Source organism: Tauraco erythrolophus, chromosome 2, assembly GCF_009769465.1.
Source record: "Tauraco erythrolophus isolate bTauEry1 chromosome 2, bTauEry1.pri, whole genome shotgun sequence".
Classification (NCBI taxonomy): Eukaryota; Metazoa; Chordata; class Aves; order Musophagiformes; family Musophagidae; genus Tauraco; species Tauraco erythrolophus.
In genome coordinates, this window is record NC_141466.1 from 43,319,849 (window position 1) to 43,344,507 (window position 24,659).

Below are 24,659 nucleotides of genomic sequence, written 5' to 3' on the forward strand. Positions count from 1 at the left end.
CGCACGCCCCAGCCCCCGCCCCCGCGCGACGCGAGGGGGAAGGCGCGAGGCGGCGCCGGGGCCGCCGAGGGCAGCGCCCCGCCGCGGGAGGGGCGGCCGGCGCGGCGCACCTGCGAGCGGCGGGGCGGCGAGCGAGAAGGAGGAGAAGGAGGAGGAGGAGGGAGGAGGAGGGAGGCGGCGGCGGCGGCGGCGGCGGGAGGCGGCGACGACGACGACGACCGGAGGCGCGGAGCGAACGGGCGCCCGCACAGCCCGCTCCGGCGTGCCCAGGCGCCGCGGCTCCGAGGCGATGGAGCAGGAGAAGTACCTGCCCGAGCTGATGGCAGAGAAGGACAGCCTGGATCCCTCCTTTGTTCACGCGATGCGCCTCCTGGCCGACGGTAAGGCTTCGCTCCCGCGCCGCGGCCCCGCCGCTCCCCCGGCGTGGGGCGGGGGCCGCCCCCTGGGTCGGCGCTCGGCGGCCCCGGCGGAGCGCCAGCGGGAGAACTCCGGTCCGCGGGCGGGCGGCGGTGTGCGGGGCGGCGGCGGCGGTGCGGCCGGGCTCCCACCCCGCCTCGGCGCTGGAAGCGGCCAGCGAGCGGGCATTTGGCCACGCGTGGACTTGGGGAGGCGCGGAGCGGCGCGGCGCTTCGTGCGGCTTTGTGCGTCCCGGCGCATCCCCCGATCCCCGCGCCGGGCTCCTCGCCGAGGGAGCCCGTCCGGCAGGAGTCCGCTGCCGCCGCTCGCAGCGAGCGTGTGCCCCGCTCCCCGCGGTGGGAGATGCCCTTCCGTGGCTGTTGGTTAGCGGTGCACCGGCTGCGCTGCGCTTGGTGAACCTCTGCGGGAAGCGCTGCCGCGGTTCCCGATTTTATTTACACAAAGACAGGTGCCGGTTTCCCATTAAACTCGTTAATATCTTGTTTCCCATGCTTGAGTAATAAGGTTTATATGGTAATACTGTTATGCCGTTAATGTGGCACTATTTTAGCCCACTACGCAATGTCAAGCATTGATTGGATATGGCTTATCAATTTCGGCACTGTTTCGTCCAGGACATGATGATTTTTCTCTTGGATTTGTGTGATGACCCAGAATATGCTGCTCGTAACGTTTTGTTGCGCGTTGTAGTTCACTCTGCTTTCCTCGCTTTAGTTGAACTAATTCAATTGGAGATTCTTTAAAAAGTTTATAATTTAGTCTCCCATTTAATGACTGCTCAATATAGTTATTGAGCACAGGCCTTGCGGTACAGCTTTTCAACTTTTGCAGAAGTGTAATCCAGTAAGTTCCCTTCATGCTTCTGTTTCTTCTGAGGTATATAATACTCGTTTTTAAAATCCCTGTAAGATTTGGAACCTGCTGTCAAAAAGAAGTAGTAAAGAATGATGCATAAATCAAGACAACCTGTCAAGCCCTTAAATGAGACTAAGGCAAAGAAATGTATGGTTAGGCCCTTGAGAGTCACAAATTCAAATACACTCACATTCAGAGGTAGTGAATAATTTGCAGAGTTCTGTTATGTCTCAGAGAAAATCATAACTAATTAAAACATACAGTGCTAGCAGAAGTGTCCGACTCTGTCAGCTGTCTTTATATTGTCTTTCCTTAATATATGTTTTATTGATTGTGAATGAAGGTACTGAGCCCAGGTTTGTTAGAGTGCCCCTGTTTGATAGCTTGGAAATTCCGTATGAATAGCTACACGTTCAGTAGACTTGTCAGCGCTGCTGTGCTGCTGAAAAGGCAGCCGTGCTACTTTTTACAGTTGTTTTTCTAATAAACGTGTGAATAACAAAGTCCTTATTTCTTAGAGGGATGTATTTTTTGGACCTTGCAGTTCGATCTTTTCCCAGAGGGGGGAGGTATCTACTGAGAGTGTGTGCGTGTGCATGGGAAAGGCAGGAAATGCGTGAAGGACAAAATCGAAAGCGTGCAAAGTAAAGTTAAAAAAAAAAAAAAAGGAAAATAAAATAGGTGTTTCTAGACGTCAAGTCCATGCAGAAATTGCCTTTTGGGCAACTGTGAGATTGAATAAATGATTAGTTTTCTCATTCCTTCTTAGTGTAACTGGGACTATGTATATTTCAGTGAATTTTTAAAAGATGAAGCTGAGTTGTCTGTAGGGAATGCTAATATCAGATTCACACCAGATACCTGGCATTATCCTTCAAAACACCATCTGTCAAGCTTTTTAGAGATTCGTTTTGGACTCTAACATATGATGACTGCTAAAACACTTTCATCAAGGTAAGAGTATAACTACTCAAAGAAACAACAATTAATGCACTGGTTGCTGGGTATAAATGATTTTTTTGTGTGCCAGCAGAACATGGGACAGTGGTGCAAGTATCTGTGTAATACTGTATTCTTAGGATATGTCTGCAATGAAGCGGTGCTTCCAGACTCTGGATTTCTGTTCTTTAAAATATAATGTATGATTAGCTACATACATAACAATAGCAGGCAGGTGTTATTTTTATGGTATACTAAGCTTTCTTGATTGCCAGTAGATTTTGTATAAAATGTGCAAGTGTTGATTTGAAGGTTTTTGCTTCAGAGTCGAGAGCCTGAAGCATTCTCTCTGACTTGAAAGTGCTGTGATTTTTCATGTCAGTTGCTAGAACCTGAGGTTGAGAAGAGACATGCTGCTGTGTGAAACTGCAGAAGGGCACACAAGTGATAAGCATTCCAGAAAGTTTCAATGTATGACACTGGATTTACTTGTAAAGACGAGACCACATGTTTTTCCCCATTAATTTTTTTGTTTGCTTGATATTTTTTTTTCCTGTTTGTGTGTTTTGGTACACTTAACTTATTTTAAAAGCAACGAATTACTTATGTTTTTGTTATGTAGATCCGTGTCCTGCAGGTGCATACTTGAATCTGTAGCCAGATACATACTTGAATCAGTAGCTATTTACCCCTCACCACTGAGGGATGAATAGAAATTATTTACTTTAGTCCTTCTCTGGGTTAGAGCCTCCATGGTGCAATGTGTGGTGAAAACCACAGAAAAGGGATGCTTCCCGTGGCAGAGAATTTACATACTTACCAAACAACACAGAGAAAGGTGAGAAAAAAGGTACAAGCGCTTCTTAGATACAAAGTGTGAAGGCATAAAACAAATAATTTCTCCAAAAATCACAAGGGGAATATGTGGTGGATTCTGAAAATGAACTCAGTCTCTAAATGACTAATCTAGTGCCTTAATCAGAAGATACTTTATTTCCCCCTGGGTCATAACTTGTTCATACAGAAGTAGCCCCTATAGGAATATTACACTCTGAGAAATGGAAAAACCATTTATAAGTTGTCTGTTAGAAGAACTTGTGAGACGTGAAAGGCTGGTGATATTTACCTCAGTCTATATTAGTTTATTCAAATTTTTGCAAAATTCATTGAACATATTTATTCAGATAATATAGTCTAGTCAGTAATGAAAACAAAAGACTTCTTTTAATTGTAATAGGTAGCCAAACTCTAAAGACTAGGCAAATTTCCATCTGTTGTTTTTTTTTTTTTTTCTGTTTTAACTAAACTATTTTGTATACCAGGCTGTTCTAAGAGCTGGAAAACCCACATTGTTTTATGGATAGTTTAAATTATTTTATTGTAAACGGGATACAGACAGTTTTCTTAGGTAAGATTGTCGGCTTCTAGTAAGGAGTTACATGGATGAATGTATGAGGTCAGATAACCCTTGGTCAGATGAAAAATTTGAAAAATGACGAGTGTGTTCTTGAGCAGTACCTTTTGTACCTAACTTGTGCTTGTGCCACAGCACTCTAAAGTTCTAGTGAGAATTGAGAGCCTCTCTGTGCTAGTGCTGCTTCCTGCCATGGTAGCTAATGAGCTGCTTATGTGTGTTATTTTTGCGTGTGTGTAAATATTTACTGCTTTGTGTAAGATGCCTATGATTATGAATAGAAAAATAAGCGTGTGAGTTTAGCAGTGAAGGTGTGGGTGACGTAGAAAGCTAAAACTGACTGGAACTGTTTGGTAATTTAAGACTTGTTTTGTATCAGTGTTATTTATAATAAGCTAAAGTGTGAGCTAATTGTCTATGTACTTTTTGGGACAAGCAAATTTTATATATGTGTGTGTATATTTATATGTGCCTGGCTTTGGAATATCTTGTATAGTATATTATTAAAGCCAGCTATGTGTTTTGTAATATAACATAAAGGAAGAAGACCTATTGGAAAGAGCTGGTCAAAGTAAGAGCATCTCTCCCCATGGAAATACCAGCATTACTTGGGTAATGAGGTAGCTAATTTCTCTCTATGTAATGACAGTACTATTGACCTCAGACTTTCAAGTGGCATTCTGAAGGCAATGAGAATCAGGCCTTTAACTTTAATCTTAAGTCTCTAGATTATTCCACGTGGCATAACATGAGTTTCTTAAACCTCCAGTCGTGTCAATTAGACTCATATAGCTCAGCGTCATAAAGCTCTTTGTAGGACAGGGCATGATTATTCAAAAGGTATATAATTACTTAGCCTTTTCACTCGGTGAGCATTAGTACAGTAGTTCATACAAGCCTGCAATAATTGTTATAGCTAGTCTGAAAACTGTTGATGTAATGCAAATTCATTTTGTCTTATGTTCAGGATTTCAATTAATATATTGGCTTATGTGGGTTTTGAATTTCTTTGAACGCTTGGAGATTCATTTGGTTTTCATATAGGAAGGCAGATTTAGTTCATAGCTGTGTGTTTCTGTTGAAAACTTGAGGCAATAATAGGGTCACTATATTATAATTATTTGTCTTGGCAATATATAATATGACAATTACATCCTTAGCCCAAGATGTGAAAGTCTGTTGGGCAAGCCTGTGACCTGCTGAAGTCAGGCTTCTGATACTTCTTATTTTTTGTCAAAGTTTCTATTGAAAATGACTTATGAAAATATGTTTGCAAATTCATTAGTCTATTCTGTTTAAACAAGCCTTTGGATTAAAATAAGATTAATGTAAAATGTTAATGTAAATTCATACATTAATATTAATCTGTGAGCAGTCACTTTTCTGCTTATTGTTTCTTTTTTTCCTGATGTTTACATCAGGTGAGATGAAATCTGTGTTCACAAAATAGTTTGTATTAATCATCGTTTACTTTGCTGTCCCCAGAAATGCAGTGTAAATAACTGGAAGATTGACTCAGGAAACACGCTAATGCTTACAGACTGTATTTTAGATATCTTGGTTTCGTTAGGAACTAGATTTATGTGTCTATCATTTGGATCTTTTCAATAAAAAAGGAGTAATATCAGTGCAAACTCTAAATGAATACAAAGTACTTATGATTTCTATAAAGCAGCGATGTGATAGGCATTACAGACTTGGTTCAAAACTCACTATAGTTAATGGGAATCTTTCTATTGCCATTAGTAGGCTCTCAGGCAGTATATATACAAATATAATATATTGACTGCTACAGCCAATATCTTTGTAATCATGAAAATCAGTAGAATATACTGCAGGTTTTAGAACTGAGTGATAAGTTTTGCTTTTTTAATGTTGTTGTTTTTTTTTTAAAGTCAATAGGTTTTTTTTCAGTCGTGGTATGGCAACATGGTATGTGTTCATAATCTTAGGAAGTGCTTTTCCTTTGCAGAATGTAATGCAGATGAATCCCAGGAGATAACTGGATTTAGGGAAAACAACATTCTATGAAATGTTAGAATGAATATAAGGAAGCCACCTTTTTTAGTGTCTGTATTGACCCTAAATTATTAGTCGTAAAAGCTGGGCTTCCTTAAGAGGAGAAAAAAAAGATAGATGTGATTAAAAAAATAAATAATGAAAATCTCTCCTTTTCAAACATCTGAAGCAGCTTAGGACCCTTTGATTGGTGATCTTAGAAAACATGTACTTTGAAACACAGTAAATTCTCTTGCAAAGAGGGAACAATATAAATGCAATAACTAAAGGTTAGATTCTGATACCCTTGTGTAAGAACAAATAGTGCTGCGCTCTTTAAATGGTGCTATTTGAATCGGTGGAGCTGCTTAAGGTGCAATTCAGCGTGAATAGCAGAATTTAGTACCAACTGTTTAAGGGAAGGTCAAAGGCATTTGCTAAGGCTTATCTGGATGGCCATAGCCTCATCAACACAGAGTGCACTTTTTTTTTTAGGAACATAAAAGTTTTCCTTGGAAGGAGACGAGTGTTTTTTATTTGTCCTGGGAATTCTTTTAGTAAATTTATTTCGTACTTATGTCTCCTCAGTGTATTCATTAGGGAACACCTGCTGTAATTCTCCATCTCTCTTCCTTTATGCCTCAAAGTAGATATTTTTAAAATCAAGAATTTGGAAAATTGCTAATATTTGCAGTCAGTACCAAGAGAGGGCCAAATAGCTGGATAGCTGAGTAGAAAATTTCAGTCAACTGTGAACTTCCCAAGCACGGAACGCCTGTGTAATGTGGCCGTTCCTAACCAGGAGGTGGCATAATTGGGCTCCACATGCCAAAACAGAGCCTCATATCCTTGCACCTTCTGGGAGTCCAATAGATATATCAGGTTATTGTCCATTGGATGCATGCTTTTCTCCTTTAAGCAATAAGCAGGCAATATATACTGACAACCAGATTTGCTGTAGCGTGCTGGGCTCTTTAATAGTCCATAAAATCTGACGTGATCAGTAGTGAGCAGTGCGTAAGGCTCCTGAGAAAGGCTGAACATCTACCTAGCCCACCAAGCAATGCTGTAAGAGTAAAATGGTTCCTCCATGAAGCCTGAGGACCCAGATTTCAAGCTCAAAGTATGAGATGTGTTGAATCTTATTTTAGAACATGTAAATGAAGCTGTTGCTTGGTAGTTCCTCTCAAAGATTTATTAATATAGGAATACATCATGCCTTTCTGTGCCTTGCAGCTGTACTGTAGGCTAAATGTACTGCCTAGATGAAGCAGTGTTTTCTTGACCTGCAGGGTCACTGCAGTTATCTGGTACTTCAGTTCAGAGTAAGAATGCCTTTTCAAAAACAAGCAGTTTTATACTGTTTCAATTTAAATTTCTTTTCTCCAACTAAGTGCTGAATTTGAAGGAAAATTCCGTGTCCTCACAGCTGACCTCAGAATATATATTTTTCTTTTAAAAACTCTTGAGAATAAATAACTAATAAAAGCAGTGGTTTCCTCAAGAATTTGAGGTGTTGTCGTGGTTTTAGACTGATCTAGCAACTAAAACTCACACAGTCTCTCCTTCTCCAGTAAAGTAGAGAGGAGAGGGGAAAAAAAACCAAAGGGACTGAGGGTTGAGACAAGAACAGAGGGAGCACCCACCAACCGTGGTCCCGGGCAAACCAGACAGGGCTTTCTCAAAGCAAAAGAGTTTATTAATGATTACTTAGAAGGACAAAGGGAAACAGAAAAAACCGATTACTTGAGAGGACAGAAAGAAACAAAACCAGATCTTAAAACTGACACCTTCCCCCCCCCTTTCCTTTTCCTCCCGGCTCTACCTCCCCCCCAGCAGCAGAGGGAGCAGGGACTGGGGGAGTGCAGGTCAGTTCATTCCGTGCTGTTACTGCTGCTTCTTTCTTAAAGGAGAAGGAGTCCTTACACCCTTTTCCCCTGCTCCAATGGATCCCCTACCCACGAGGAAAAATCCACAAACTTCTCCAGCGTGAGTCCAGCCCACTGGAAACAATCCTTCCCCACAGATTGCTCCGGTGTGGGCTTTACCACAGTCTCGGGTACTTAGGGAGCTGTAGCCACTCGCTCCGGCGTGGGTCGTCACGCAGACTCCAGATGCCTCTCTGCCTTGTCGTGCGTCCCAACACGACCATCCTCAGGCTCAGGCATCTTCTCCCCACGGGCTGCGAGTGGGTCGCTGCTCCACCGAGGCCGTCCTGGCTGCAGGGGGGCCGCCTGCTATCTCACCATCAGCCGCAGGGGAAACTCGGCTCCGGCACACCTCCTCCCGCTCCATCCTCACTGACCTGCTGTCGATGCGGCTCTTTCTCTCAGATCTCAGTCCTCTCCAGGTGAACTCAGCCCAGTGGGCACCCCGGGAGTGGGGTGCCCCCGAGTTCCCCAGCTGGCTCCGCCGCCGCCATTCTCCGTGGGCGGTGCCGGCCCGACGCAGGCAGCTGCCCGGCCGGGAGCCAGGGAGCAGGGGCAGTGCCCTCCTCCCTTCTCTGCTCGATCCTGGGCTCCTGGGCGAAGCACCTTTTCCGGTTCCTTTGTCCTGACTTAAATAGGGCAATTCGCAGAGGCGCCCTATTGGCTCAACCCCGAGGGGGATGGCAGTCTGATCTGGTGGCCAGAACTAAGCCTAACCCGGTTCCAAAACCGGGGAGGTCGCAGGGAGCAAAATCCCTCTCCTGCCACCAGAACCACACCCCCCTCCACATCAAACCATGACAGGTGTTATAAAGCACACATGATAGCAAAAAAGTAAGCTGTTTTGCAGGCTGATCCTTCCTAAGCCATGTGAAGGTATGTGTTCATCTTTTGTTCACATTGCAGTTTTCAGTCCTTGAATGGATACTGTAGCACAGAGTTGGGAATATCGGAAGTGAGGGAGCAAACAAGTTTTTAAAATGAAATGTGTGAAGTAGAGAACTTTAATGATGCTCCAGTGTAGCATCTTTTTCTGTATAAACAAATCAGGACTATGCAATCTGACCAGACAAATGAAAAACCTTGACGCTCGGGTAAAGATCTGAGGTGCATAGTACATGGAATTTGGACTTGTTTCTTCCTTGTACTATGTATCTTCAACGAGTACCTTCTAAAACTTCCATGTGTAAGATGTGCCGAATTTCATTCTAATCTATGTCTAATGTCTAAGTGAAAAAAGCTTTACAAGATATGTATATCATTCTTATTACTTTTAATACAAAATTATTCTTTTTAAATTTGCAGGCAAAAATAATCCTGGTTATTACAGTCCTCTATAAATCCTGTCATATTTTAATTAGAATCCTGCTGGAAATTAGTACAGCTATTTCCTTATCCTAAAAAGGACTGGAACTAATAAAAATGATGAAGAAAAAATATCTAAGACTTTCAGCAGATTAAAAACCTCCAACTCCCCCAAAAAATCTCCTGGAATAATTTGTGCCTGTTCCTGATTTCACAAGTTTTGCTGTTAAAATGGAATTTTTTAGTTTGAATACTGAAAAATTTATCAAGTGAAACTCATAATAATGCTAATATGGTAGTATTGAAGATCATCCACATTTAAATAAGATGATCCAAAGTTTTGATGGTAATATATGGCTGCATGTGATATAACCAAAAGACTTTAAGACTTCAAATGCTCTGCTGGCAATAGACATTCGCGTTTGTTGTTCTTGGGTGAGCATGATCCAAAACCTAAAAGACACAGGGCAGGTCACTGCTGCCTTTGAATTTCTCTGCACCTGCTGAAGTGTTTGTCAGATACTCTAGCATCTATTTCTTGTTGTAAAGGTTACACTGAAAGATGTAAACCTCAAAAGGTTTTGATTTATAAAATACTTTGAATTCTGGGAATTGATGTAGCTATTGGAAAAAGTAATACTTCATGCTAGTCTGTGAAAGATTTATTAAAATCTGCATTCCTCCTTTTAGCTTTGCTTTGGATCTGGAAGGAAAAGAATTCTACTTCTTTTTATAGTAGAAGAAGTTTAGATTCGCTAACTGGTGAAGGCAGGTATGTCTTCAGCAAAAACTAAACTAGGGATCAAAGCCCCTGGTGCATAATCAGTCAACTTCCGAAGAGCAGCACTGTGAATTAGAGGAAAAATAGTTTTCCTAGGGGATGTGAGCACTGGAGAAAGAAAACAAATCCCCTCTTCACATATTCCCCTAGTTTGATGCTTTCTAGGATTCAAATGTACATTTCAAAGCTCTGTTTCAAATGCTTGAAATTAAGAATTTGCCATGAAATCAGGGACTCTGTGTATGTTTCGAAAATGGCTTTTTGGTGTTGAAAAGTTTAGAGTTACCTTTTTACTTCTCATGGTGTAAATTTTTATGCTCCATATTTCTGATAATGGAGGCTCATATTGCTGATTTTTCTGAATATTTCTAAACAAATTTGCTTCTTGCATTTTTTGATTTTTGAGATTGCAGTAAGAACTTCTTGGCATTGTCTGGGGGTTGTGCCATGTATCCTGTGGGATCAGAGCATAAGCTCTAGCTGGGGAAAGAATGAGACTTTATTTTTCCTAAATGCTTAGGACTATGCTGATTTGCTGCAGCTATGAAGCTGGCTCCCTGACTTTCCAATTTGCAACTTAAATTGTTTTTTTCCCCAGTTCTGCTGATAGGAGCAGCACCAAACTCTTGAGTGACTTGCTGGCTTTTCTGTTAATGTTTGAAGGTAAATTAAGGCATGATAAGGAAAAATCCAGGAGACCTTTCTCCCTCCATGTCTTCAGATAGCTGTTCCCCATGAAAATGGAGAGTTAATTTTGGTAAATGATGCTTATTATCCTGGTGTATCCACAGGACTGTACAGCTATCATAGATTTAGCTTTCCCACAGGTACATGTTTTCAATTATTTCACTAGCATTTGTACGCTAACTAGTGGGTTTTACTTTAGCCCAGTTTAAAAAGTGAAAGAACTTCCTTCTCGTACTCATAGATCAAGGTAAATATATGAATTATATGTCCATTTATCGTTATGCTGGAAAGCCACAGGCGGGTAGTCTGCCATGTTCAAGTCTTACATTATGTGGACTCTTTTTTTCCTGATCCTGCTCACTTGTATTTAACAAGAAGATTGTTATGTCTCTGTAAACACACTATTGCAGAATGTCCTGTAATTTATTCTAATTCTGTTTTGTTCATTAGGGGTTCTCCAGATGCTGTGTTGCTGCTGTTACTAGGGTGGTTGGTTTGTTCTTTGCTTCCTGCAAATGATTTAGTGTAAACACCATCAGATCAGGTTGTGTAAAATCCTGTAGTGATCAATAGAAGAGCAAAGGGATCCATAGGTCAGCAGGGAATGTGGGAAAAACAGGTGCTCATGTTATCTATTTCATTACTGTTCTTTTTTTCTAGAAGACTAAACTGTGAGGTAACCTGGATATGCAATAATTCATGCTGAGTTGTGCATGACAAAAAGGTATTCATACAGTACCAGCTTGTTGGAATGCACAAAGCATCTGTTCCAGCATGAAAATACTCTTGCTGCCCCAAAGTGTGTGAATAATCTGAAATGGTACATCAGGTGCAAGGGAGAAGAGAAGACAAGTTTTTTCCACTGCTGTAAAGATTTCGAGATAATGCTTTTTTTAAATATGAAATGTTTGTGCTGTCAGCTATCCAAGTGCTTCTTGTGGTGTAAATGGAAGGAGATGTCTTAATCAGAAAGTGGAAATGAACAAGCTTCGTTTAGACACAAAGCATGAGCTTGATGTGGTTCTGCATCCATCCAAACTCTTAAGAAATCCTGAGTTGGAGATAGATAGAAAATAATTAGAAGGTAATACTAGCTTTTGGCTGTAACTTTCCAGTTCTTGACAGTTCATCTCTGTCCTTTCTCATAGCCTTTAAAGATTTTTTTTTTTTTATGAATGAAGTAGGATGGAGAGAGGGAAGAATGGGGAAAAAGGAACAGAAAATGCAGGAAAGTTGGAAAAAGGAGATAAAAATAATGGAGGATTGTGAGGGAAGTGGAGAAGGGGGTAGATGTGATGAAATTAAATTTTTTACATTGAGGGTGATGAGGCATTGGAACAGGTTGCCCAGAGAAATTGTGGATTACCCATCCCTGGAAGTGTTCATGGCCAGGTTGGATAAGGCGTTGAGCAACCTGGTGTAGTGGAGGGTGTCCCTGCCCATGGCAGGGGGGTTGAAACTAGATGATCTTTGAGGTTCCTTTGAACCCTAGCCATTCTGTGATTCTAAGTACAGAAAAGGATATAGAGAAGAAAATCAAAACAATGAAGTGAAAAATTAAATTCTGGTTTAACAGGTGTGAAATGTTCAGTTACTTTAGCACTGAGAAACTGAAGAAAGCTAGAAATATTGAACCTTTAATAAAGACTTCTGGAAGCTTTCAATTAAGTTTTATTCCTTTAAAATGGATAAATAAAAGGAGCTGCTAATAAGCATTTGAAAATGCTGTTGCTTATTTAAGAAAAATTAAAATGAGGTTCAAGTCTTTCCGGAAGCCTTCCATGAACAATTACATAATTTTGATACTGTTGTTATTTTGTGTGTTGAGAGACAGACTGTAAGTGTCTACCATACATACATATGTATTAAATTACACGGTAATTAAACACAACAATCTATTTTGCAGAGATGCTCCTAATTTTATAATAAACAGCAGCTAAGATCTTCCTCGTAGTGACATTTACAGTCCTTTTGGAATATTGCGGTTAGCCAGTTAATTGTTTATTTATGCTTTTTATTTTAGAAGGTAGTACTGTAACATTGAACAGATTGAAGTTTTAGATATGGAGTTTATTTCTTTCTTTCTTTACACAGTAGAGCCTTCAGACTTTGGATTGGAGTGTACTAGTGTTATGAGCTGGACTTTTATTCAATTGTATCAGTGATCTCATTACAGATCGGAAGGACTATCTAGATTCTGCCATTTCAGTGCTGCTCTTCCAGCTTGTTCCTTTGCATTACCCTCACCTGGAAACTGATGCCTCCCTCAGCCGCCTTCTAAACAACTATATAATTAGTGAACTTCCCACCCTTGGCCACTTTCATTCTGTTTCATAGTCTTCTCCTATCCTCAGAAGCTCTCTGAAGAGGAAGAGGTGTTTTGTTTTTTTCTGTGGAGACTTGAGCTGGGAGTTAAGCTGGCAGATTTACTGGAGAAGGATGTCAGAAACGTTGAGCAGAAGGTGTTATGGTCAGGAAAAAGGCAAGTGACTGGGTAGCGTATCTTTAGGAGAGAGGAGGATTGTTTGAAGGGAGGAACTCGGAAAGACAGAGCAGAGCACATGGAAGATGTTGGAATGGAGATTAGATCGAATACTTTTTTCCCCTTTAAAGGGCATAATGCTTATCTAAGTGATATACTTCACTTACTATATGCTCATCCATACAAGCAGATAGCTACTGGGTGTGCATTTTTTTCTCCTGCTTAAAAAAAGTGATGTATTTAATACAATAGTGCACTATCTTATGGAAAAATCTTCATTTCCATCATTTGATTATTCATGTTTGTAGGCCATAACCCTGTGTCCATACCCCAGTGCCTGGATAATTCAGTGTAACAGTGCTAATGCTCCTTTGAAAAGAAGATGGTATTCTCATGGTGATGCATGCTTCAAGGCTGACTGTTCCAGAAATGGTGACTCCGGTATGTCTTACATCATAGAGATGCACTTACTCAGGTGCTGGAATTTCCAAGCATTCTGATGTATCCCCCAAATTAAATGTAATTCATCTTCTGCCAGAAACGTGGCTCAAAGTACATGAGTACTACCATGCCTAGAATTAATAATTTTTCAGGCCAAGGATGAGATGATGTTGAACACTTTATCCAGCCTTATGGGGTTTTGCAGAAGAAAGATTAGATATGCTGAGATTATATTGTGAAGGTGTTCAGTTGTGGAGTCTGCAGCTGAGTAGAGAGCAGCAGCCTTCACAGTGATGTGAGCACCAATTCACAAGCAGCACCTATATCTTTAAAACTCACTTCTATTCTATTAATAAACTGAAACAAAAAAATTTGGGATCACAAAACCAACTTCAAACTGCAAATAGTCAAAAGATTGTACAAAGCAGTGGGTTAGAAAAAGAGGACTGGCAATTCTGAGGTAAAATTGCATCTTACTGACTTGCACAGTACAAGAAAACAATGGGAATGACTCTAATTGGGTCAGATAAGTTTCAATGAAGGTTAATTTTGTCATCTTATGTAATATGTAATTAAAAATATTTGCACTTTTCATAAAATATTGGAAGGCTATGTTACAATTTATTTGCTGTGAGGCTTTTCTGGCTAGCTTTACCACTCGCAGTAGTAAAGGGTAGTTCAGGTTCATTTATTGGTTTAAAACAAAGAAGTAGAGAGAAAATTAGGAAAAGATACAGTGCAAAAGATTTTATTTTTTTTCCCCGTATTGCTTAGCAGGCTATGTTCTAGCTGTCAGAGACATGATACTTGTAACCTAACTGAAATTTCAGGTGAAATGTTTGTTTTCCTGTTGCTAGCATTGACAGGTGTAGATATGTGCTGCTTTTGTCTTGTTTGTGAGGCAGGTGTGTTTATTTCCTCGGTTGTGTAGGTCAGCCTGCCTCTTGGAGTATAGTGCTACTCTTCCCTCTCACGTGCTTTTGTTTCTCAAGGAAACAAAGATTTAGCATAGAGAGAAGTGATGCTGTGTGTTGTAGTCTTGTCCCAGCGTTGAGCTGGGACTTGCTCCTGGGTTCCAAAGGATAGACTTTGAAAATCTGACTTAAATGAAATACCGACTATATCTAGCATTCCAAGTCAGATTGTGGTGTTCGTTCACTTTTCTTTCCTTATATAAATTAAAATCCTAGGAGATAGTTTCCTACATTAGTTTCTGGCAGTGTGAGCCTTACTACTAATGTGTTTTGTTCAATTGTTACCTGCTGACATTTTGTTCGTAATTTGTACCATGCTTTAACAGTATTGGCTATGGATCAGAATTGGACTTCAGAACTATTTTAAGAGGCATGCTTTTATTTTAACATTATTTTTTCACTTTAAGTCGAGGATATTGATTATTTGAGATCTATCTTAAGCCATACTTCCCTATACATTGCTTAAACAGAAACACTGAACTATGGCTTACTGCAGAACAGCAAATTAGTTAAACTAATAGAATTGATATTCAGGATCATATTATGTGTAGTAGCACCTTCTCATTAGGTTATTTCATGAAAGGGAGAACAATAATCTAGAAGAAAATACCAGTGTCTTACAGCTTTACAGTTTGATTTCCCCTGTCCCTCTTCCCCCTGCCCTCAATCAAGATCATAAAATTTTGCCCATGTCATTCCAGAGAGGTGATTTTTCATACGACAACAAGGGTTTTTTTTCCTTCCACTTGACTTTATTTTTGACATGGGCTACAAGCCTCAGTGGTTTCCTCAATACAAATATTAGTTTGATAAATTTCAATAGATGTTTCATAGCCTGTAACCATGGTGATGTTCACATATGCCTTTTAGCATAATTTTTTTGAGAAACTGTGATCTCAAAAACTTGGACCAAAATTTTGTTTTGTACTGAAGGCTTTACTTGAATTCTTTAAAGTGCTTGGCCTTAATGGTTTACTTTAACGTAGCAGGTGAAAATTTATTCTGCCAGCCATCTTGTGATAAGCATTCTTCTCTTCAGTAACACTGGCAGTAGTAGGAGTCTCCATTTTATGTGAAACCACATTGTTTACAGATTTTGCTACACTTTTTTTTTCCCTCCTCAAATTCTGAAGAATTGTAGCCGCTAGATCTTTCCAGACTGATTTATGTTCACTTTTAGCTTAAATTGCCGTGAAGACATCTAGTTTGATAGTTGTGTCTCTTATTGAATCGTTTTAAGTATAGTAACGCTTTTGTTTTCATTACACCCAAAATACAGAAGCTGTTGGCCCTTAAACTGTTGTAGATGGGCTATGCCAGTACTCCAAGATGACGTGTGACCATTTTGGTCATCTTTATTCCACAATACTTAGAAAATTGAGATCATTTCAATACATACTTCCTTTTCTCATTACTCTGTATTTAGGTTTGCTTGTGGTGTACTTTGGACATGAGCGTTCATCATTGGTTCCTCCAGACAGCTGGATTAGGTGGGATTTTGTTACACAGTTCACTATTCCAAGACACCTTTGTACCTTTCTTTTTGTCTTATGGAGCATGCAGTTGCTGTTTCTTTCTTACAGTTATCTCTCATAAATTTACTGTCTTAATTCTTCTGCTGAGCATCCTATGTTTGCTTCTTGAGTCTTAACTCAGCTCTCTGACTCTTTCCAGGGATGTTCCAAATCTTTGGGAATTTGTGTATTTTATTTAGATTTTATTGTCCTCAGCCTCATAAAAATGAATCTTCCTGGGAGACACCAATGGGTGTCCTCACCATGTGAGGTTTAACTTCTCTATAGAGCACCTTCTTGTAGCTACAATCTGATGTGGATGGATTTGTTTATGTGCCAAATTCAAGCCGTCTCATCAAAACCTAATCCCAAGTCTTCAAACAAACCTTTTCTGAGCCTCTTTCCCCACATTTCTAATTCAGATTTCTCTCTTACCCTATGATGGTTAGTCTTGCTACTGTTGAAAAATGTGTTCTTCATCCTTACATAATATTCACATTGGTCTACATTGCTAATCTTCTTTTAAACAGTGTAATGAAAAATATAGATGGAATTTAGTATTCTCCATTATTTCTAGCAATTTGAAGTTTTCTTTCCTTTGCTTGAGTTAAATGAAAAAATATTCAAAATGTCAGGAGCTTCTGAAGATGGCTTTTGGGGACTGTGACCTCACTGACATTTTATTGGGGAAAAAGCCTACTTCAAAAATATTGTTTTATATTCTTCTCACACTATAGAAAGCACTGACTTCTAACAGAGTCTAGGAGTGGTGGAATTAAGTGTGACGGTATTTAAGAAGATAATAAATGTCAAATAAAAATAATGAGTTCAGATGTTTCTTAGCTCAGAACAGAAGGTACAGATAAGAAAACCTGAAGCTTTCTGGTAAAACTAATAGGAAAAAACCTTAACTTTTTCTAAAAGATGCCGCTAAAATTCCTGGGGAGGAAAGTCAGTGAAAATCTGGTTATTGAGTGCCTGTTGTGTAAATCTTGGCAGATGTTCCTCCAGTGCAGTGAGGAAGAAACTTACAATTGGACGTTTTAGCAGCATACATACAGTTTGTGCATGAAGAAAGACTTAGTGAAAAACTGAATCAGGACTCCAGAGTTAAATGGCTAATATATGCTAAATTGCTGTCCCAAGTAGCTCTTCTCATAGCTGACTGCTTTCCGGGAGTATTCTGTTCAGGCTGCCCTTATGCTGAGAATAGAATTTAACAGTGCTATTTATTTTTTTAAAGAAAAATTGAGCCGTAGAGCACAATGCTGAATTTGAATCACACCCTTGAGAGTGATTTTCCTGCTTTGCTAAAGCTAGTTTTCTGTTTGAATTTGAATGTGTGAACTGTTTTCCGTTTTTTGCATTTCAGTGTTTAATACAAGTTTTTGTTATTTTTAAAGTCAGACTAACAAAACTTAATCTGTACTTCTTAAGTGGGATATTATAGTTTGCTAGTCCACTATACAGTTTGTCAGGAAAAATAAATTGAGCCACACTTGAATGTTGTAGGTTTTTTGCTTTGAGGGTATTTTGTTACTTTCCTGAGCTCAAGCCTAAATTTGAGTATGTTACAGAAATTACTGTGGTATTCATGACATCTGAGACAAATTCTTATTTTGATTACAGCTACCTTAAATATTCCCACCCCCTCTGCCAAAGTCTAACTTCAAAAATAAAAAACTTTCTGTATTAGGTGTTTTTTTTTTTCAAAATCTCCACTTGGCTATTATTTTTTTTTTAATGTGTTCATAAATACTCTGTATCAATTTAGCCAACAATCATATACTTTCACATGGGCATCAGACATTATGCCATGTGCAAGGTCCTGCACCTGGGTCAGGGCAATATCAGTATGGACTAGGGGACAGCAGCCCCATGCCGAAGGACTTGGAGATATTGGTGAATGAAAAATTGGATATCAGCTGGCAACGTGCGCTGGCAGCCCAGAAAGCCAACCATGTCCTGGGCTGTATCAAAAGAAGCATGGCCAGCAGGTCGAGGGAGGTGATTCTGCCCCTCTGCTCTCGTGAGACCCCAGCTGGGATACTGCATTCAGCTCTGGAGTCCCCAACACAAGAAGGACATGGAGCTACTGGAGCAAGTCCAAAGGAGGGCCATGCAGATGATCCGAGGGCTGGAGCACCTCTCTTCTGAAGACAGACTGAGAGAGTTGGGGCTGTTCAGCCTGGAGAAGAGAAGGCTCTGGGGAGACCTTATTGCAGCTTTTCCTTATATAAAGAGGACATAAATGAAAGACCTGAGAGAGACTTTTTACCAGGACCTGTGGTGACAGGACAGGGGGCAATGGTTTAAAACTGAAAGAGGGTAGATTCAGGTTGGACAGAAGGAAGACATTTTTTACATTGAGGGTGGTGAGGCACTGGAACAGGTTGCCCAGAGAAGTTGTGGATGCCTCATCATTGGAAGTCTTCAAAGTTAGAGTGGATGAGGATTTAAGCAACCTGATCTAGTGAAAGATCTCCCTGCCCATGGCAGAAGGGTTGGAGTAGATGATCTTTAAAGCTCCCTTCCAACCCAAACCATTCTGTGATTACTGACACCATTTGATTTGGCTCAATTTCAGCAAAACAGAGGAAGAATGTTTATATGTTCAAATATAAAATATATTCATTGCAGCTAAATGCTACTAAAAGGTTTTCTAGATCATCACAAGTTTGCAGAAACTACAGGCTAGTCCTCAATCTAGCAAAAATATGAGAAAAGGAACAAAGGTCGTCCTCAAGATGGAAGGTTTACCTGTTACCCCATTGCTTTCGTGTACACCTTTCATTCTGTGATCACAGAATGTTAGGGATTGGAAGGGACCTCAAAGGATCATCTAGTCCAATCCCCGTGCCTGAGCAGGACCACCTGGATCAGATCACACAAGAACGTGTCCAGGCAGGTTTTGAACATCTTCAGAGAAGGAGACTCCACAACCTCTCTGGGCAGCCTGTTCCAGTGTTCTGATGTAGCTACTCAGTTGCAGAGGAGCGGGTGTCTTGCTTTTTATCGCATACACTACTTCCAAGGGCTTCAGCCTTCCATAGCTGTGAAAAATGGGCAAAAATTCTTTCTAAAGTTCAGGACCACAAGGAAAACATTTCTGTTTTTTTAATCTGTTATAATGACCTCTTTCTTTGTGGTTGTTACTCTAATATATTTCTGTCTTGTTTTAACTGCTTTTCATGGAAAAAGAAGGAATCTCCTAATAAGTACTACTAGACATCAGAAGAAAAGAATGGAATAGAATGATCAAGGGTAGCTTATAGGATGTAGCATTTTTCTTCTATACATAGTTAATAATCTGACATTAATTCTAAATCTGACAATACTATTCTGGATTTACAATCTGGTCATAAGGGGGTTGTGCTGTATAATATGCAGTCATGTGACTATTGTGGATTGCAATACAGATGCACCACACTGAATTTAAATTTGCAGTATCTGTCGGGTTCTTTATTCTTCAGTGTTAAGTGCATTATTTTATTGCTTATTTTAAACTGTATTGTGATATGGACTGCCTCAAACAGCTATCCATGGAGTAACACTCCATTGAGTAGTGGAATTTGTGTAGAAAATAAAGTGTCTAAATGAGAAGAAGTCAATAAGGTATTTTGGACATGTTTTTCCTATTTGCTACTCGTTTGAAAATGACTTAGTTTCTTCAGTGGTCTCCAAAAATATATTCTTGACTCCTGATTCTATTACACAGGTGGCTTCTGGAGTCTCTGCCATTAGGTAGAGATAGAGGGCAACAAAGTTTTAACTATCTTTTTTAATATACAACGAAGCCTTTCCCAAAGCTTAACAAAAATAGTATTAATTAATGATATTGTATCCTTAAGTTGGAAAATTAAATAAGTCTTCTTTTACAATTTATCTCGTAAAATTTTGCTAAATAGCACAATACTGCTCAGTAAAAGCAAGTTCTTTTAACTCTGAAACAGCTGACAGTATCTGCATTTTATTGCTTCTGCCTTCAACTACAGTTTGGGCAGCATGCTGCCAGTGATATCAAAGTGATTTTAGATTTTGAAAGACTAAAGTGTTTTTGATCACTAAAGTAATCGCTTGCCAAGATGTGAAGCTTTAGATACTTTTTTCAACACAAGCTTTGTTCAGTAATTCATTATCGGGGTATATAATTTCAACCATTAAAAATTCCAGTGTTATTGTGTGTTTGTCCTAGAAGCTTTCAGTCCAGATAGCAGCTCACTATCCATTTGTTTCCATGGAAAAGGTGACTGAATTTAGGTAAACCAATCTCATAACCTGTGAGACATCTCTGTTGCTTAAGGTATTCCATAAGTTACTTTTTGATCTGGCTGACAAAAGACCCTCTGGAATTTAGTCCCTCATTTGAATGCTGAGTAGTGTAAATGCCATTACAAGCTCATGACCTCTGAATTCTAAAACTTCCCCCATCTCTCATAATTTAAATTTTTATAACCTGAGGTGCATGGACTGGGAAAGGATGTTTAGTCCAGAGGCATGTCACAGTACTGCCAAGATAATGATCTTACCCTGAGTAAAAGTTATTCTGAAAGAAAAACAGTACCATTTTACCATAACAATTTATTGGAGACCTTTAAAAAATAATTTTCAGCTGTTAGCTAATCTTGGTGAAGTGAGTTTGAATGCCTAGAATTAGGAGTCTTGTAGGATGAGGGTGTGTTTCAGTATTGAAGCAGGCAGGAATCCAAAGATAAACCTATCATAAAGATATTACCATCGCTTTAAGAAAAAAACTGACAACTGCAGAGGGAAAAAAGTCTTTGATGTCCATTTGGGTTCATTCCTAAAGGGGTATCTTTCAGCTATTTTGTGTGACTTTACAAACAAACCAGTAGTTAAAAAACATGGGTACTGATGATTCAGCACTTCAGAGTTTAAAGTTAGTTTTAAAGATTTTTCTTTTGTGCCTGAACATGAGTCATAACTCATGTTCAAGTCTATTATTTCTAGCCCTGTGGAAGTATAGAATTAACCTTATGCTGTAAATAAATTGCATGAACATCAGACTGAGAGATGATGCAGCACGTGCCTCCTTGAGAAAATCTGTGAAGACATGTTTGATGAACGTAATTACTGCTAGTGAAAAACAGAAGTATTCTTCAGGGGCTGAAATACATAATCGCTTTGACTGTTGCCATTGCTTCATTAGAAATGATTGCATAACCCATGCCCACTAACCGTCTTTTCTGGGTGCCATCTTTCTAATGGTGCCTCACTCAAAGGGCCTGTTGGGTACAAAAGCTCTGCATTGCTTTCTTCCCAGGGACTGGATGTCTGGAAGCCTGTTACTTGAGCTGCAGAGGAGGGATAAAAGTCCTTGTATCTTCTGCTTACTATATATGTATATTTGCATAATAAGTGACTCAATCTTTTCCACCTTTTAGTGAGGATCTTGCACCTAAAAGTTCTTAATTATTATTGACTTTCTTTTTATTGTTCTTTTTCATAATTCTTGCACCTTCCCTTTCCTGAATTGTCCTCCTGTGTCCTTGTCTCACTTAGATTACAAGCTGTAGGAGGCAGGTGTGAGGTGCTGTGTAAATATACTGTGGTAGTACATATAAATGTTTTTTATCACTTGTTTGTCAGGAAACTGATCGCTACAAAATAGAGTTGCCTGTAAAAGCCATCAGCAAGGTTTGGAGTCTGTTCTGGAGATGCCCCCTGCCCAAGTGACACTCTGTTCAGATTACCTGCTCATTCAAAGTTTTGATTCGGTTGAGGTCTTCACTGTGGACATGTGCATGAAGATGCTTTCCATTGCCATCTGTAATAGGTTTGCTTGCTTTGGTATCCTTTGGTCTTTTCCAGTTAAGTATTGAACCCATCATGTCTCCAACTGTTCTCTCCTTTTAATATTTTTGGAAGTTGCTCTTGATTATCTCAAGTGTATGAACCAATAACCAGTGCATTCTGATCTGGATAGGAAGGCCTTTCTACCCTCAGAATAGGATTTAGACTGCATGGCTCTTTCTTTTGCAAAATAATATAACCCAGTCATTCTCAATGTACCCCTTGCAGCACACTGTCATGTTTTTCTAGGCATTGCTTTGTTTCTTAAATAGCAAACTGCTTCTGCCCTTCTGACTTTTGTGCACCCACACATTGCATTTTGACTTTGACAGATGTCAAACACATGAAGTTGTAAAGCATCTATCTTAACCACTCTTCTGTCACTCTTCTTGCTTATATTTTTGGAGATTTTTAATTTCAAAACCTCTTAGAACTAAACAAGGATATGTTATCAGCCTGAATCGTTATCGAATGTACTTCCTTAAAACTAGCATCCTGGATTTTTCAAGTTAAATAAACACTGATATATTAAAACTATTAATTTACAGAGTTGTAGCAAAGATGACTCATAATGAATTGGCAGGTCAGTGGGAAAAGAAGGAAGAATGCTGGGCTGGATAATATCAGTTTCCATTTGAGGAAACAAAAGTTTTTGAGCCAAGGAAACCAGCGTGTGTCTAAGACACCAGAGCTTAGTTGAATGAATGTCCTGAGGAACAAGTCCATGTGAATTGAATTATGTGACTAAACAGTACTTACAGAAAAACCTACAAAACCTCAGACTCCTAGATCGGTAGTCAAAGATGCAGACTGACAGTAGGGGGATAGGCTGAGTCAGTATTGAACAGCTACAACAGGTTGGGATAAGAGAATTAAGCATGAAATAATTGGAAGGGAAGCTAGCGTAACAGTACAAGCATGTAGGAAGTAAAATCAGGACAGCATATAGCTGAAATGAATTACAAGAGAAGAAAAAGTGAGAACAGGTTAGAAAGTTGAGGAATAGGGGAGGAGTAATCCTCATGTTGTTTGCAGTCATAAAAAGACTTTAAAACATAAGACAGTAGCAGCAGCAAAGTCTAAAGGCAAAAATAGGGTTACAGTAAAGTCACAGAAGCAGGAAAGCTTTTACATGTTGTATTTTAGTGCTATGCGATGGAAGCTGCAAGGGAAAAATTATTTACATCAACAGCAGGAGGAGTTCTGAAAATACATCTTATCATGCTGAGAAAATGCTAACAGTGGTGTGCAGGAGCATGCCACACAAATGTACACCTGACACAACTTTTTGTTGCTTGACAAAAGCCAGAACTACACTTTTCTTGAAAAATGTTACTTTACTGCCATTAAATCCTCTCCATGATAAGCTAAATGAGTTAGCTAGAGATGGTGTAACATTGTTATGTGTTACCTTATTGGCTGTTAATCACACCTTAATATTCCAGCTTTCTCCATAATAGAAGATTATTTTTTTATTAACTGTGAATAGTCAAGTGCTTGTTTTATAACACCTGTTCCTGGTGCTCTTATCTTGCTACTGCTACTTGCTCTTTCAATGGGAAAGGGCAATTCAGGGAAGATTTACTGAGGACCCAGCTGGGAATCTTTTAGCACCAGCCTGCCATGTGCCTGTCTTTGTCGTTGACATGGTATGGCTGCTACACAGCTCCCTTTGAAGAAAGGCTTTGTCTGCCTCTATGGAATTTTTGCTTTGACATTAGATAATGTTTTGGGTTCCCACCCCCGCCGAGTCTGCAAACATGATTTTCTCTGAGTTTAGCATTGTTTTATTAGAACATTTGCTGTTGATGCTTAAGCTAGGAGCATGATCATGGCAACAATATTCTACCTTTAAACATCTGGTGCAGAGTATGCACAGAAGAGTGGACACTGATTGTATGTAAATGTCAAGGCCATGTTTTTCACTCTTGGGATCTTCAGTTTCCATTATGTTTGACATCCCTTTTCTTCTAGAACTGTACAAACCGTGAACTAGGGAGAAGTCTTCAGTCATATAATACAGGATGCAAAGGCAAGTACCAAGTTATACTTTTAGAAACCAAACTCCATCACTAAGGAATGCAGTTCCTTGCTGTACTATAGTGGTACAGTGATAACTGTAATGATACTGTTAAGGCAAATAGTTAGCTCTGCAGAACTGGTTGATTTCAGGTGGTCTTTACAAGGTCTGGAGGTTGCGGGGAGAAAAGAAAAATCATCTTTGTTAATGTCCCCTTTTTTATCATTTAACAGGCTCCTACAGAATGGCAAAACGTACATAAAACACAAGATTCCATGTGAAGACCACCTGGTTCAAAAGAATCAGGCAAAAAAGTTAAATGGCTCAGGTAGAAAAAACAATTTTAGCATTTCCTTATGTTTAAATGGAATTTCCTGTATTTGGATTTGTGCCCAATGTCTGTTGTCCTGTCTGTCGCTGGATACCACTGAGGAGAGTCCCAGTCCATATTCTTTACACCCTCCTTTCAGCTATTTGTAGACATTGATGAGATCCCCGCCCTGAGCCTTGTCTTTTCTGGGCTAAACAGCTGCAGCACTCTCAGCCTTTTCTCATACGTGAGGTGCTCCCGTCCCTTAATCATCCTGTGGTCCTTGGTTGGACTCTCTGGTATGTCCATGTGTCACTTGTTCTGGGAAGCCCAGAACAGGACACAGCACTCCAGGTGTGGCCTTGCCAGTGACGAGTAGACGGGAAGCATCACCTCCCTCGACCTGCTGGCAAGGCTGCCCCCTGTGCAGCCTCATTCTTTGAAGCAAGGGCACGTTTCTGGCTTATGGTCAACCTGGTGTCTGCTAGAAGTTTTGCATGTAGCCTTGTTTTGCAAAGCTGCTTTCCAGCTGTTTGGCCTCCAGCTTGTACTGGTGCACAGGGTTATTCTGGATGTGGGACTTGGCATTTCCCTTTGAGCTGTGAGGTTCGTGCTGATGCATGTCTCCAGGCTGTTGAGATCCCTCTGAATAGCAGCGCAATTCCCTGGTGTATCAGTCACTCCTCCCACTTGTGTATCATTAGCAAACTTGCTGAGGGATCACTCTCTCCCATCATCCAGGTGAAGATGTTGAATGATATTGGACTCAACATTTGAGTC

At 39.9% G+C, this 24,659-nt stretch overlaps 1 protein-coding gene across 1 annotated transcript in view; it reads left to right on the plus strand.

The window, feature by feature from the left end:
• Window positions 1-289: 289 nt before the first annotated feature.
• The window catches only part of KHDRBS2 (KH RNA binding domain containing, signal transduction associated 2), a 362,598-nt gene continuing 338,228 nt past the window's right edge, over window positions 290-24,659 (plus strand). Inside the window, exon 1 of the mRNA XM_086608307.1 lies at window positions 290-380. Coding sequence (XP_086464433.1) covers window positions 290-380 — 91 coding nt within the window. The remainder of the gene's footprint in view (window positions 381-24,659) is intronic.